Here is a 15,638-nt window from a genome sequence, read left to right as displayed (position 1 = left end):
AATGCAGAGTCCTCCTTTTGCTAAACTGTGATAAGAATTTTTGCCTAAAAGCTAATGGCAGAATAGTCAGAGCAAAGGCAGAAACAAATTAATTCCTGATTTTAGTAAATTTTCATTTAAGGACTTTGACTAATTTTTACTTGCTTGGGAGCAGGCAATGGACAATCCTAGCTGTAGCCTACTCTGTCCTTAGCCTGTACCTTGCAAATACTGAGGAATTTTAAGAGTATTTTAGAAATCATTAACATTATGAGTAAAATAAGAAGGTCAGAGATGGAGCTTTTAACTCAAACATTTTTCAATTTTCTGTATTGCTGTACATTGGATAAAAAATGAGAGTTCTGATAATGTTTTTGTGTTTCAGGACTTAAAATGGCAGGAGAAGATTCCTATATTATGGGAGTGTCTGATCCCCAAGTAAGTGGATTTGTGTATCTTCAATATTCCTGTATTCTCTCCTAGCTCTCTGTTTTGGCTTGCTCTCGTATTGTCCTATCATTTCCTAGGCTTGACAACATGGAGGTATAAAAGAATTTCAGCTATTGGCAGAAATCAGGTTTGAGGAAATCTAGAGTGGTTTTTTTTTTTTCCTCTAAGGTGTTTTTTTATGGGACCTGTAAAGTGTCTTGCCACTGGTGAAATGACTGAAATGAAAAAGAAAGCTAGGTCTGCTGAAAGAAGCAATTGAAAAAATACTCATTTTTATGCTTTGTCAGCCTGTGACACTTGCCTCAACATTTTTTCTGTGGTGGGCATTGGACTTTACCTGCAAATAAAGCTCCTTACGCCCTAACAGGCCCCTTTGTATTATTTTTTGTGAAATTTGCATCGACATTGATGACTGAAATGTTCCTTCACTCATACATATCAGTAGGCCTAGCTCTTCAGAAGCTCTTCCTGATCTCATTAGGTCATTTTATGATTCATTTGAATTGTGAGAATGGTGCTTGAGTGAAAAGTTTGAGTGAAGAACAAATCGTTTCTACATTTCTACTCACGTTAATTTCCAAAAAGAAACTATTTAATCCTTTATGCTTGCTCCACTTTGGAAGAAGATAGATTTGTACCTGACAACAATTACAGTGAGTTAAGACTTTTCATTGTTCAAAAAAAAAAATAAATTAAACTTTAACCTGGGTATACTGTTTTCTTGCATTAGAACTTGTAAATATGTTTACATAAGGAATGTGGTCTGGTGGGGTTTAATCACAGAAGTGAAAATGAAAACTCACAGGTTCTCAGCACGGCCTTAGGCAAGATATCTAGGGTCAGATTTTCAGAATTTACTGCATAAGCTCTTTTGAATATGTAGCTGTTAGTGCATAGAAGCAAAATGAGTACTTAGAAACTGTGCTGAGCTCAGTGCAGTGTCATGATACTAGCAAAACTTGGTCAGTACTATCAGCTTTGCTTGCACTGCTGTTGCCAGCAAAAAATAAAGTAGATATGTTTATGTACTGCACCAAGCTGTTTGCATTCTCAATATTTGCAGAGAACTTTGAAATTCTTTGCTGGTAGATTCTTTATGAAATTATCTATACATGTAGTAATGAAGAATATGTTTTCTTGCAATTTAGATGTTTCCAATGGATCAGTTCATGGGAATGAATGCATTATTTAATAATACAAATTACATCACTTCGGACTTACCACTACGAACAGGTAGGAAGCATTGCTATTTGATTGTGCTATTGTCCTGCTGTTTCTTCCAGTTTGGGGTTTTTTTGTGAAGTTCTTTTCAGAGGCTTTTTTGTTTACACTCTTGTATTTCATAATACTAGATCCTAAAGTTGTCAACTAGACTTTTTATTACACTCTTATACTTCTCTTTCTTACCCTCATGAAACTTTTAACAGTGAGGCAAATCTGATTTTCTTTTGGCTTGTACAGAAACTGAAAGTTTCAGTTAGTTAAATGGTTTGAGTGACCAAAGCACTTTGAGTGACCTGGTTTTATAAATTATTTTGTATTTTTTTTCTAAATTTGCATCTTCAGTGATTTACATGTTTGTATTGCCAGTTTGCAGAGTGCAACGTGTACTTTTTTTTCCTTTTGAATGGTGTTTCATTTGCTGTCATGATTCTTAAGGTGCTTGTTTTTCACTAATAAAATGTAGAGTATATTCAACTTCCTGTATCATTCAAATCTGTTTTTCCTTCTCGGTGACTTCTCTGTTTCCTGTAAAGTGGCAGTCTGGTATTAAAAGTACCTGACAATTTCCTGTATAATAACACTAATTTGAAAGTTCAGAGTCAAATTTTGCAGCAAATTGCTGAAGATAAGCAAATAGTATTCTGCAAAGATCCAATGTGGAGTTCTTCCAGTATGATTCCAGAACAGGAATATCAAATAGAAGTGTGTTATATCTCAGCCAATATTAGCTGCTTGATGAACCTTGGTTTAGTTTTGCCTATTAAATTTCTTTATTACTTCTTGCTTGAATTTGGAAAACTCTGTTTCTCCTGCTGAGTTTATTAGAATAGCTGATACGAAAGGGGGAAGGAAAGAAAAAAAATATTTAAGCATATGAGGTTTTTCTTAAATATTTATCTCCAATAAAGTAGCTCCAATATAGTTGTTAACGTCTTTTAACATGACAACTTTCAGTTGGTGGTCTGTTTGACTCTGTTGTATCAGGATGTAGCTGGTATCTTCTATATTGCAGATTGCTTTCTTGTACTGAAAATGCACATAGCTTGTGTTTGCAATGTTTGATACACTTGCCAGCAGTGAAGGTGTGAAGGGTAAAATGAAATAAGCAATTAGCTTTTTACTTCATAGGTAAAATTCCACCCTACAGTAACAATAAATGCTGATTTAAAAACAAAAAATAAGGCATGCTTACTGTTTCAGTGTTTCCTGGTTTAAACCATGCTTCTGTTTTCTTGACTGAATAGTAGCAAGGAAGGATCAAGAAACACATATGGTACAGATAATTTTGTTTCAAGATAAATCTTCTGATGAGCAAAGCTCTTGACAAATATGGACAAGCATGCAACAAATTAATGTTGCAATCATTTATTTGCAGTGTTTTTATTAAGGCAGATAAAATTGTTCAGTAAGATTCATCTGTGTAGGATTAAAGGGCTTGTGCATTGTATACCAAGGGGTTTTTTCACTGTTCTCATAAGCTTTCTGTGGAACAAATAACGTTATTGGAATTTTGATTTCCACATAATGATCTCTCTTACACGAACCTTTTAAGCTTACTCTGTACTCTTCATGCCAGACTCATTCCATACAAATTATTCAGATATATAAAACTGATTTTCAGATATCTGTCCTGTCTAAACTAGAAGACAGCTGTTTTTAAAGCCATATGAGGGAGTCAAGAGTACACTGAGTTCTAGAGTCACAGAAAACTCTTAGTGAGCTCTATCCTTAATTTGCAAAATTGCTTAGAAAAGGTGGGGGGTTTTAATGGCACTGCTCTTGTCTACTGCTGCACTGCAGGTGTCAAGTTCTCTGTGTACAAAATGGGATTTAATAAAGGATCATGGATTTCAGGTTATTACAAACAAAAAGATAATCATAAGTTTTAGAAAAAGTTGATCATTTCAGAGCCATCTGATAATGCCATAGTGATTTTGTTTCTTGAGTAGTATCACTCTAATGCTTACTTCCTCTCCTCCTTGAAACTATGATGTCTCGTTACTGTGGACTAGCTCTTCAGTTATAAGGTAATATAATAGTTTATATATTATGCTTTAGTTGTTTCCAAGCAGGAACTAATGATTTCTTTCTATACAGCAAGGCCAGTTAAAAACTCATATGGGATTTTCCAAAAGTTCTTCCAGCTGAGATATTGAAATGGTGAAATAAGTATTCTAAAAAAGATTTTTCTCTAGGGCAATTGGATGATTTAAACAGAACCAAAGACACTAATACACATGATTTGGTGTGGTGCCTACATCTTTCAGTCTGTGCATTCATAGTCGCACAATGTCAGACTTACAGCAGGCTGGTTTAATATATAACTGTGGATTGCCATATCGTGCCAGTGAAGCTGAATCAACAAATAGCTGGGGAATTTGGGGACTTTCTGATGATAGATGTTCTGCTGTTATGTTAATATTTACAGTAATAGTAGAAAACCTTTGAGATGTTGGGATAAGGATTTTCTTGACAAGGTTGTCAGTGCTCAAGTGTCTTCACTCACTTCTTTTTCTACCTCAAATATGTCAGTTTTAAGTAAAAATTAGGCTTGGTTATTATGGCTTTAAAGCTGTAGGTAGTTGGTAGCTGTAGTAGGTAGTTGCGTGTTCAAATTCTACATTTACATCTAAATCTGGAAAGAGAAGTAGTCTCTATGTGCCTTTAGTGACAGAAGGATGTATCTATAAGAAGTGCCGTAACAGTGCAAACTGCAGGACTGAGCTGTGTGTTTAAAACACCATCAGCAGCAAGGGCAGTATGTCACGAAGCCAGCCTGTTCTTTGCCTCGTTGGGAAGTATCCTGCCTTTGAGAGGTAGGTACTAATTCTCAGTCGTGTCGGGGATGGAGGAAACGTTATCCATGGCACATATTTAGGCCATATGAAAGCAGATACGCCTTAATGTGATGTCCACTGTGTAGTGGAGGGACAAAGCAATGCCTTAAATTGAAGAGGAAATGGGTAGAGCTCTGAGCAAAGCATTTTATAATTTTTAGTGTTTCTTACTTCCTCATGATTATACAGTGCCATCTACAACCATGTAATGTAGCCATCAGTGTGCTGGTTAGAGATGGTTTTGGGAACAGGTTAATTGTTTTGGTTTTTAGGGGCTCTGGTCTAACTAGCGGATGGCATTGAAGTATTGTGGTTTGGGTTTGTTTTTTTATTGTAATCAGACTAAGCCTGTGAAGTTGAAGCAGGGCCATCAGCAGCTGAACAGTATTGCCTGGAGGCAGCAAAAATTACAGTTTTTTGGTATTTTTTTTAACCTCCTCTGCCCAACCCTCTGTGATGCTTGAGAAATGAGAAGAGAAGAGAGGGGAAAAAGAAGGAACTTTGAAAAAATATGAAACACAGTTTTTTTTGTGGGAGAGATAAACATTAAGAAAGATTCAAGGAAGCCTGACCGTGACCAAAAATTAGATGAATATTCTTTTTCCCTTTCCCATAGCAGTGGCCCTAATCCTCAGAAGCATGAGCAGACTTGTATACTGCTTCTGGTGTTTTTTCTAGATATTCTGTGCTTGTATTTTGAAGAGCGAACTGAGGGAAGAGAGAGGTTAAGCAAAGCCCATGCGCTGCTTGCTTTAAACATCATGCTTTGAACACTGCGAAGCTGAGATGCAAGAGAGTGTTCCTGTGCGGGTGAATCCCTGAGGGGGAGGACGTACAAATGCTATGATAGGCCTTCGGGAAGGATAAGACAGTAGATCGAGAGTCTGAGCTTTTAGCAGTGAGGTGCCACTGCCAGGATGGACACAAGAGGGTTGGTGTTGGATTTAATAATCAAAACCTAGAGGCTGTGAGTGTTTTCATCCATGTTCACAGACCAGAAAGGCACACCATCACCAGGGTGAGATGCCTGTTCTGGGCCACCCACTAAGAGAGAGTTGGTGAGAGGGGAACTTGACCATAGCTGATTGTAGGTTAAATTGAATGGCTTCAGGTACTAGGTAAGCTGTTAGATAAAGGACCTCACTAGTCCTACAGTGCTGCTAGTCTTGCAGGGATATCCCACCAACCTCACAGACCCTTTTTTTTCTTGACTTTGCTGTGGTGGGAAGCAGGAACCAAGAGGGAGCCTAAGATGGGTGCTCCTTTGGGAAGTGTGTGTGCAGGGTGAGGCCTGTCAAGAGGAAGAAAGAATGCAAGTGGTGGGAGTGTCAAGATGCAGGAGGGCCTCTGACTCAGGCAGGAAGGAAAATGAAGAAATGTAGCAGTTGAAGACGACGTAGGGAAGTGGGACTGTGACTCAGGCTGGAGGGGAGGCAGTGGGATGCGAGTCAGTCTGTGGCAACTGAGGCGAGAAGACAGAAAAGGAAGCACTGAAGCATAGCCAGGATGTGGCAGTCTGCACCAAACCCCCTCCAGGCTGGAGGACTGCATGTTTTAGTTGCAGTTCTTAGCCCTCCTGAACTGCAGCAGTGTCAGGCAAATCATGAGGAGTACTCATGTCAAAACTTGGCTCTTGGCAACCATGAGAGTCATCCCTGTGTAGAAGCCAGCTCCGTGACTGTACGCCACTTCAGCCTATCTGTAGGGCAAAAGTAGAACTTAAGCGATGCATTAAGTAGTGTTCCTTCTTGTGGTTGTTTAACACTTAAAAAAGGGTTGCTCATTAAACAAGAACTTGAAGCAAGCAACTTTCCAGCCTAGAACAGAGGTGCAAAAGATCGTCAGAAATCTCATGATTATTAATTCCTCTTACAAGGTGTACATCTTAAGGTTCCTGCTGTCTGCTTAGACCAGACATGCCTACTAATAAAGATGAAATAATAAAAACTTCCCTGTGCAAAACACCAAACATCTCTTCTTTTCCCCATGGAAAAGGATGAGAGAGAGAAAGAAGGAGCCACATATAGCCGATGTTAGGCTGTCTGTCTAATGTACTGGAAAGTATTCAGAGTTTAGTGAAAACAGCTGTATGAGACCTTTCACTAAGTAAAATCCTTTTTATAGTCAAAATAACATGCCATTTATGCTTGGAAGTTACCTTGAAAATTACTGCTTTATTTTTAAATAGCATTGCAGATGTAATTAAGTGCCTTGCATTAGAGTGCCTTCTCTGTAATGTTACTTGAATCTGGTTCAGATGCTATACCAGAGAATTACTGAGTCATTGTAAAAAAGCAAATGTTTTGACATAAAACCTAAAGGTTAAAATAAGACCTCATTAAACTTTGTTTTAAATATATTGGTATGTGATTTATATAATCTGGATTAATGATAACAGGCATCTAATTTGCCTTTGTACATTTGCACTGCACCTTTTTTGCACTCCCCTAGTATCAGTAGGTAAGATACTTTGATTTTTTTGTATCAGTATATTTGTATACTTTTTATAAGCTTTTTTTGAAGGGGACATAAGAACCATAGTCCCAAGTTTTCCATTTTCCTGAGTTTCCACAAATGCCATGCAAGGTGAAGCCATTTCAACAGTACAAAGAATTTCCCTTGAGCTTCCCAATATGCCAATGTAGTTTATATCCCTCTCTTAGGAGTTTGAATTTCCTCAAAAATTCCTGACAAAAAATTGGAACCTGAGGGACTGCTGCAGCCACTTAGCAGTTGGATAAGAGTGCTTCCTTTTCTAGCTAATGTTTGAGAGAAAGCAGTAGTATTTTGTGCTGATAATAACCTGATGTATAGGCCAATTACTTGGCAGATCCTACCATGGAGGCTTGGTTGAAAGTTGAACTACACAGTTGCATTTTAGGTGCATTATTTCTGCCAGTACCCAGAAGATACAAGGCTTCCGGTTAAAGTATACTGTTAAAGTATAAAATTTTTAGATGAGGAGGAAGATAGTTCTGTGAACTGAGGTCTTACATTTAAGAGCTGATATAATGCCTAAACCCAACTCAACTCATCTTGACTCCATGTTACAGACAAAAACTGAAATGTAAAACCACACCAAAGGTAAATATTACTCTGTGTCTTTAAAAGTTTCTGAAGTCCAAACTGTTTGTCATGCTTTCTAATGCAAGATGATGTGTATGTGGTCTTGAGGCAATTGTTTTGCATGACTTCAAGATTTTAATTGTAGCACTGTTTACTTTTTCACAGGAAGAGCGTTGGCTTGGGAAAGAAATTATCTTTATATGTGAAATTGTTGTGACTGACGTTTGCAGTATAACTGTGGCATGAAGCTAATTCAATTGCTGCGTCAGCTAACTTCAACAGCAAAATATTAATTCCATCTATTAGCATGTTTATCACAACTTTCATTTTGAGAGAAGCCTGTTCAGTTAAGACCTGTGCTGACTAAAGACATGAAGGTCTATTTTATTAAAGTGAAGTTATATTGAGGAGTTGAGAAGGATGCATGTAGTCATACTACAAACTATAAATTAATGAATCCTCTGCCATTTTAATTATCAGTGAACAGTAGACCTATTGGTAAATTAAAGATGATGCAAGTATGTATTTCTGTGCTGAAGCCAAGTACTACCTAGTCGAGGTAGCTGGATGGTGTGGTTCTTGCACATTGTGCAGTTGTTCGGTGGCAGATCACACCTGGATGTTGGCAGGGAATGGTATGCTTTATATGTTTGCAGGCTCTACTGCAAAGCTGTGGCTTGTCTGCTTTGGAGGTTTCACATGTCCCAGTGAGCTTGCTTGATTCCTTAGCATTAATACCTTTAATGGAGTCTAAGTGATGATACGTAATTCCAACAGGAATATAGCTGGCAAAATATCGTGTAAGTATTCACAGTGAAACTGTCATTTGGGATCTGCTTTGATAACAATTGAATTTTTAGCATTGAAATCCAAATCATCTTCTCTGCTTAGCAAGAGGCAGGGAAGAAGTCATACCTCGCTGAACTGTCATTTTGAGACTTGAGAGTGGCTTGCATTTTAAGAGGTATTTCACAGCCATCCACCTAGAGAACTTTCCTTCTCGATGTAAATAATCTAAACGATCAGAGTTGGAGCTAAGCTTTGATCAAGTGATGAATTCTTAACTCTGGTGGCACCGAGCTCTCATTGGATTTAGGGCCTGCTCAGAGGCTATTTAAACTGGTGAATTTTGAATGAGGTTTGTGGTATGAAGTTAGCCACTGTTCAGGGAGTGGTGCAAGACTGAAATCTATTTAAGAAAGCCTTCTTTGAAAGACATAAATAGAATTCTAGTAGAACGTAATCCTATATATTGGCATCCTGCTCAAAGATGAATCTCATTATAGAGTCTGCGTCTGTAGTCAAATGGAGTGTGTTCAGTGTTTTGAGAGGCACAGTAGTATATTTAAAAGTATATCTGAAATTATGAAAAGAATGTAAATTGTTTACTCTCCTCAATTCCTTTATTTTTTTTTTTTAAAGTGGTTCTGACTGCTAGGGCATGTTGAGACAGCTTAAATTCCTTCTATATTCCCATACCTCAGAGCTTCCCATTGGCTGTCTCTAGACTGTCAAAAGCACCTATTCAGTAGGAAGCCCTAGGGTCAAAAGCTTGTGAGTATAGTCTTTAGAGCCCAAGGGGTTTAAATACAAAAGTTAACCTTAGCTCAGGAAGGCCAGGCTGCTTGGCAGTGGCAAGGGGAGGATCCTGTTCTTACCTTACTCAGTCTTAACTGAGTGATCAGAGTTGCTCATTTTAGGCCCTCTGAGCTAAAATTAACTTTTTTGAGTTAATCCTTCCCTTCTTACTCCACTGGGTTTAGGGAATATTGGAAAGGAGAGATTGCCACGTGATTAAATTATTTATTAAAACTTAAGTTCTGAAGATGCTTACGTGCTTTCAAAAATTTTATCTGAAGAGATTCAAGGACATCAGTTTTACCCCTGCAACTTATATGTCATAGTAGTAGAAATATAATTTCTATTAATACTTTTCTTTCTTTTATGTTAGCAGATGGACCCTATCTTCAAATCATAGAACAGCCAAAACAGGTAAGAACACCACTACATTTTGAAAATCTTTAAGGTAGCTGTCACTATATTCAGCTCTGAACAAAATTATGACTTAAGATGGGGAAAAAAAAGAGCATGGAAGAGGTTGAACTCTCATAACAGATGTGGCACTTAACCATGAGCAGTTTTTCCTCTCACTTTTGAGTTAAATCGTTTCCTGTTTTGTTCTGTTTTCATCTTTGTGTCTCTCTGGAAGTGTCATAAAAAAAAAAAACCCTGAGGGTTTTTAAAAAATGTCTTGCTAAGTATAGACTTTTCATCTTAGAAGTGACTCTTATAGTACCCCAATATTTTGAAACTTAAAGGAATAGACCAAACACAAAGATTTTTAGAATGTTTCATGTTTCTTTAAACACATGAAAGAAAAAATAAAAACATTCCATTCTGTTCCCAAGTTACAGGAACCTTTGGCTTGTGCTTTGCCATGGTAAAGAAATTCTGTTGTCCTTTGAGATTCCTTTTGTCACAGTTGACTGTTTTGAATAACCCAAGAAAAATGAAGATAAATGATTGAATGTTACTTTTTTTTTGTGACTGTGTAGCAAACACTCTCTTTATGCTCCTCTGACAGTATGAAAGTCATTCCAATGCACCAGTTAGTTTTAATGCAACTGATGTACAAAGTAATTGCTGGGTGAAGATTGCCCTGAAGTATGCCAAGGTATTGTTACCCTTCAGCTGGTGTCATCAGCAATTACAAGTATTCTTCCTGAAGCTATTACAGTATATGGAGACCCCTTTCCTGCCTCTCTCAATCAGTTGATAGTTTCCTACCTTATGGAGCTGTTAAGTAGACAGGACAAGAGGGTGACTAAAAACTATCCCATCCTTTGCTTGATCTAATGCAGAAGCATACTGCATTCCAGTCTTCCTGGTAGGACGAACATTTGTTTCAGCTACACACAAGACATTTTTGTGCTTGAGCATTCCTCCAGGAATAGGGACACTTCATGGTCATAGGTGAAACAGCTGTGTACTGTGAACTCTTGGAAGAATACACTGCCCCTTCCTTCTTGTTTGAGTTATTCCACATCATGCTGTGTCTTTGCATGGTGAAGCCTACAGTGTGCAGTGCCTAAGGAGAAACCATTGTTTCCATGCATGACTTGTCAGCAAGCAGCTCCTCTAGTGGAGTACACTGGGCAAGCTGGGCAATGGTTTATAATAGGGTGATGATGAGGGTGATCCATCAGCAAGGTGCTGTGCTGTGATCATTTTTGGAGCAAAGAGACAGCTGGGGGGAGTAAGGCTGTAATTGTGTAAAAGTGTAGCTAGGATAGCAAGGGCAATAAATGGAGGAAGGCCACACAGATGACTGCTGGATCTGTTGGATCGAAGGCATAGAGGTGAAGAGACTGAGTCATCTCATGCGTCATGACTGCGGAGGTTGCTTTGCCTTTTGGACAACCTGAGTTCAAGGTCATCATAGCTGGGTGCTTCACTTGCAGTACAGTTGGTCGCGCAGTTCACTGTAGGAAGGGAAATACGGGCTTAAGGATGAATTACATTGTCTGGTGAATATCTGAATAGAAGTCAGATCTTTACATTTGCCTGGGAAACAAATTTCTAAACTGAAAAGGCTTTAGTGAGATAGATATTGAAACTACTGATTACAGAGTAATTTTTAAACTGTGGTATTCACTGTCAGCTATTCAGAGTTGTCTATTGTTGGAAAGAAGCTGAATGATTCTTGATGAAGGATACGACACTAACTGGTGCTGTTTGGACACTGGGAGTCCTGTCTAAGATGGGGATTTTTCTATAAATTGCAGGACTGGGGAGTAGCTCTGGAAGTATGCAGTTGGGGGCCACATGAAATAATAGAGCAGAGTAGAATTAGAGTTAACAAATACATTTGCTCAAGAGTTGCATCTTTAGTGCCTTATAGATTACCCTGTAAAGTAAAGGGGATGTTATTTCCTATAAATAAAAATGGAATAAATGGACAGCTGTACTTTAGAGTGGTTGCTAATATCCCGCAGTTCCCTAAAGTACATTCAGACATCTATTTACGTGACTGAGATGAAAACCCAGCCATTCAAAATCCCCTGAAGCTTTTGTGCTGTTTCTGGACTCCGCTCAGAGATACACCTTTCACATGCTCTTCTCTCAAGGAAGAAGCATTTCTATTTCATCCCTGTTCTTTCCTTTATGATGCTTTGGACTTCTTGATTATTATTGGCTTCAATTCTCTTTACCTGGCAGTAGTCATGGGAGAGAATATCTGCTCTTGCATTCTCTATCTTCTATTTTTTGTCTTGTTTTGAGAGTATAAATAGATCTCTGCTTGAAAATATTTTCGTTTATTGAAAGAAAAATTTTGGGTTGCTGCTGTAAGTGTGAGAATAGAACAGTTTCTCCAGAGCTACAGTTCAGTGGTGCTTGGTTAACCAACACTCAGGTGGCATTTCAGGGATGAACAGTTGTAACTTTTCTGTTTGTGGGCTATCTGGGCAAGTCTTGCGTGTTTGCGTGTGTGTGTGTGCATGCGTGCTCCCATGTGTATATGTTATTTTTTGTTTTGTTTCTAAACAGCTTTCAAGTTTCTTTTCCTTCATTTCCACAGAGGGGGTTTCGTTTCCGATATGTATGCGAAGGGCCTTCACATGGTGGACTTCCTGGTGCTTCTAGTGAAAAGAACAAGAAATCATACCCTCAGGTCAAAGTAAGTACATAAATCATTAATTTTGCAAACTGAATGCAAGTGTCATATACTTATGTGTATAGGACGTTACTGCTTATCAGCATAAATTTGTATGAAATTACTCAAGACTGACTGCATTGCAATCCCAGCTTTCAAAATGTAATTGATTTTGAAGAAGTTGTCTTAAGATTTGTGCCGTTAGTTGTCAGATAAATACGGTGCCAAACAACTGAGCAGTAAGTGTTCTTGCACCTACCACCTTGCTGCCCTCCTCTGCCAGACTAATGGAGCTCTTCCTTAAGATGCAGTTTTAGCATAAAGCAAGACCTGAGCTGCTCAATTAATCCATGTATAGCATACTGCAACACATAAGTCTGGTCAGTTATTCCACTTCACTCTAACATACTGTTTACCAAGTTTTCCTTCTTTTTCTGTTTATGTTCCTCCTTATTCAATATCAAGGATATGCAGTTCTTAAGGACTTAATTCCTTTAAAGTCAGCAGAAAACTTTTCGTTTTAATGGGAGCAGCATTAAGTTCAGGGCTTTGCTGAATGTTTTTGGGGGCTTTTTTTCCCCTGGAAAAAAATCAAGGATGTTAATCAAAGAAACATTCTGTGCTAGCACAATATAAAGATTATGACAGTGGTGATTGATCGTTCTAGGATTAGAGAACTGTCTTTGCCTATGGTTCTTGCAGCAGATTCTTTTTCCATGGAAGTGAGAAAAAGATAACACTGTCTTTTCAGTATTTTTTTTTAACTTAATAAAAGTCTCTCAGTATTGCATTACCTCTTTGAACTATTGCACTAGAGATTGTCTCATGAGGAGCAGGGTTAATGCATTTTAATTCTGGTGTTCTCTCTTACTCTCTCCTTTACAGGGAGAGAAAGGGAGGGAAGAGTGGCAAGAATTCAGCCTCTGTCTTGGTGCCACTCCTCAGCTTTCTCCGCAGTATGCGTGTAGTTCTTCTGCAGTTCTTGAGAAAGGCTGGAGTTTGGAACAGTTGCATCTCCATAATGAATCAGTACGAGCATGACTCAATTGGCTGAGATAGCCTAGGGTGTTAATCTTGTGAACTGAGAAGAGGCCGGGAAAGCTGATTTCATATACCCTTGCAAAACTCCTATGAAAAAACTGCTAGCCCAGGCAAAGGATCTGCTTGCTTTTCCCTTTCCTATTGTGACGGTAATGATGAACCAGTGAGTGAAATTTCACTGGTATGTTCAGATATAAAATATTTTACCTCAATTGAGCCAGATCTTTGGATTTCAATCCAATCTGGATTGATAATAATACAAATGATTATAAAGGTGTGATGGGTTGCAAAATAGCAGGACAAGGAGATATGCAATGAGGAGTTATACAAGAAATGGAATTTCTCCGTGAGTAAACTAGAAGGCAAAATGTTCTTTGGCTTTCCATCAAACCTTCTCTTTTCATTGATCATCAGATTTTAATTTCATCTAAAGTTTCCCCACACACACACACGTGTGTCCCTTCCCCTCCTTCCCTCTCGTCCTACTGTGTGCATCTGGGCTTTTCTAGTACAAATCTCCACATGGCAACACCTGCTGGGGGAGGCTGGCAAGGGAACACAACAAGTAAATTCCTCAAGGCCATTGCTTGTTAGTGCCTGTTCTTGATTCAAGTGGTGCCAGTAAAGGCAGAAGTGTTTCACACCTTTTCCTGTAAGTCTTTTCTGTGTTTTGTCAAAGGGTGCTCACCTTGTCATAACTAAGGTAAGCATAACTGAAGATTGCTGGGTTTTTTTGCCTTGGTTTTTTGTTTTGGTTTGGTTTTTTTGGTTGTTTTGTTATTGGGTTTTTTTTCTCTTGTGCCAAGGCTTTCACCATAAAACCTCCATGAGTTGATCACAGTGCTGTGAAAGGACGTTAGTGTGAGTTTTGGCTGTACTGTGAAAAGGAGGCTTTGTGACAGGTCTTTAAACCTTGGCCATGGTGTGGTCCATGCAGCTCTCATTGGGATCTCTCTTCTGCTTGGCCAACTCTGCAGAGAAAGCTGATATAATTTACCAATAGCTACGACGGGATGTCCTGAAAATAGACAGCTTCAGCGCACACAAAAAAGCATTGCAGTTTTCTTACTCCCTTTTCATAGGATTATGGATTAAAGGCCAGAAGAAAACGCATTTATCTTATCTGACCTCTTGCATAATGTAGACTGTTCAACTTTGCCTTTTTTTTTTTCTTTCTTTTTCTTTCTTTTTTTCCCCCGCCCCTGCACCCAGTCTCTAACTTGTAGCTGAACTGTAACGCATCAAGATGTATCTTTCATTTAAAGGCTGGCGTGCTGAAAGTTTTACTGTGTCTCTAAGCAAGATGTCTTGGTAGTTAATTACATATTTAACCACCTCCTGTATAGTATATTAGGAGATGATGTAGGTCAGGGGTTAGTGTAGCAGTTTTGCAACTCCAGTCTTCCCACTTCAGATAAATCTGCACTGGCCAGCAAGGTGAAATTGATTTAAACCCTTTTGTTTTAACAGCACAGTCATGATAGAGTCTAGATAACAGTAGTGTTTTTCTATAATATCAAAAATGGGCCTAATCTTTTTAGCATATGGAATTATATTCCTTTGTTTAGCCCTGTCTTTGCTAACAGTAATCCTAATATCACATACAAAACATCTTACATTTTCAGAGGATTTTATTTAACTTTGTATGTAATTATGGAGAGCAGAGAGGTTTCAGATGCTGAACATGTGATAATGAACATACATTTCATGAGAAGTTTCATGATTACAGTAGAAAGCTACCTGAAATTCTTCATTAAAAGTTCATTTTCATCTACTTAGTGTAAGTAACACAACGCTGGAAAATTTTACTATCTAGAACAGCTGAAATCAAAGCTCCTGAGCTGCTTATTCATTGCTAGCTTTTTGACCAGGGGAAAAAACAATCAATAATATAAGAAGGAAGAATAAAACTGGATTGTCTAATATTATCACCAGCTTAAATATCTAAATTTTTTATTCATAATTTGCTTGGTTTTATGTATTTGAAAAACTGTGAGAAAACTTGTGCACAAAATTTCCACTGACCTTCTTACATGTTGCCCATGTGTGTCCTGATCTTGCGTACTGATGTTAGTGTGGGCATATTCCTGTTTTACACCGAAGTACTAGATCCATTTTTGGATGTGAAAAGAATTTGCTGAAAATAGCGGTGTGAAGGAAATGTCCTGAATTTCCATCTCCTTGGGGGCAAATCTACGTGGGTGGCTGCAAACTCAAGTTGCCTATTCTCTGCGAGCTGGATGTAAATCACCTCCAGCCCAGAGGCTGAGTAACCGATTGCTCAGAGGTGCCTTGAGCTAATGACGAGCAAATGAGCAGCATCTCCTTGCCGATGAGTTTGGACATTGTGCAGTTCAGCTTGCGAATCAAAGCTGCATACCAGTTAG

General features: G+C 38.4%; 1 protein-coding gene across 4 annotated transcripts in view; it reads left to right on the top strand.

Moving 5' to 3' along the window:
* The window catches only part of NFKB1 (nuclear factor kappa B subunit 1), a 60,298-nt gene that overhangs the window by 12,889 nt on the left and 31,771 nt on the right, over positions 1 to 15,638 (top strand). For 2 of the 4 annotated variants that reach the window (XM_075751519.1, XM_075751517.1), the window contains exons 2-5: positions 365 to 417; positions 1,578 to 1,662; positions 9,511 to 9,548; positions 12,136 to 12,234. In XM_075751519.1, the coding sequence (XP_075607634.1) occupies positions 373 to 417; positions 1,578 to 1,662; positions 9,511 to 9,548; positions 12,136 to 12,234 (267 nt within the window). In that variant the 5' untranslated portion in view covers positions 365 to 372. Of the gene's footprint in view, positions 1 to 364; positions 418 to 1,577; positions 1,663 to 9,507; positions 9,549 to 12,135; positions 12,235 to 15,638 lie in introns of all 4 variants that reach the window. The other 2 variants (XM_075751518.1, XM_075751516.1) reach the window with 1 other exon arrangement.

The sequence above is a fragment of the Balearica regulorum genome, chromosome 4 (genome assembly GCF_011004875.1).
Source record: "Balearica regulorum gibbericeps isolate bBalReg1 chromosome 4, bBalReg1.pri, whole genome shotgun sequence".
Lineage (NCBI taxonomy): Eukaryota > Metazoa > Chordata > Aves > Gruiformes > Gruidae > Balearica > Balearica regulorum.
This window is presented reverse-complemented; position numbering and strand designations above follow the sequence as displayed.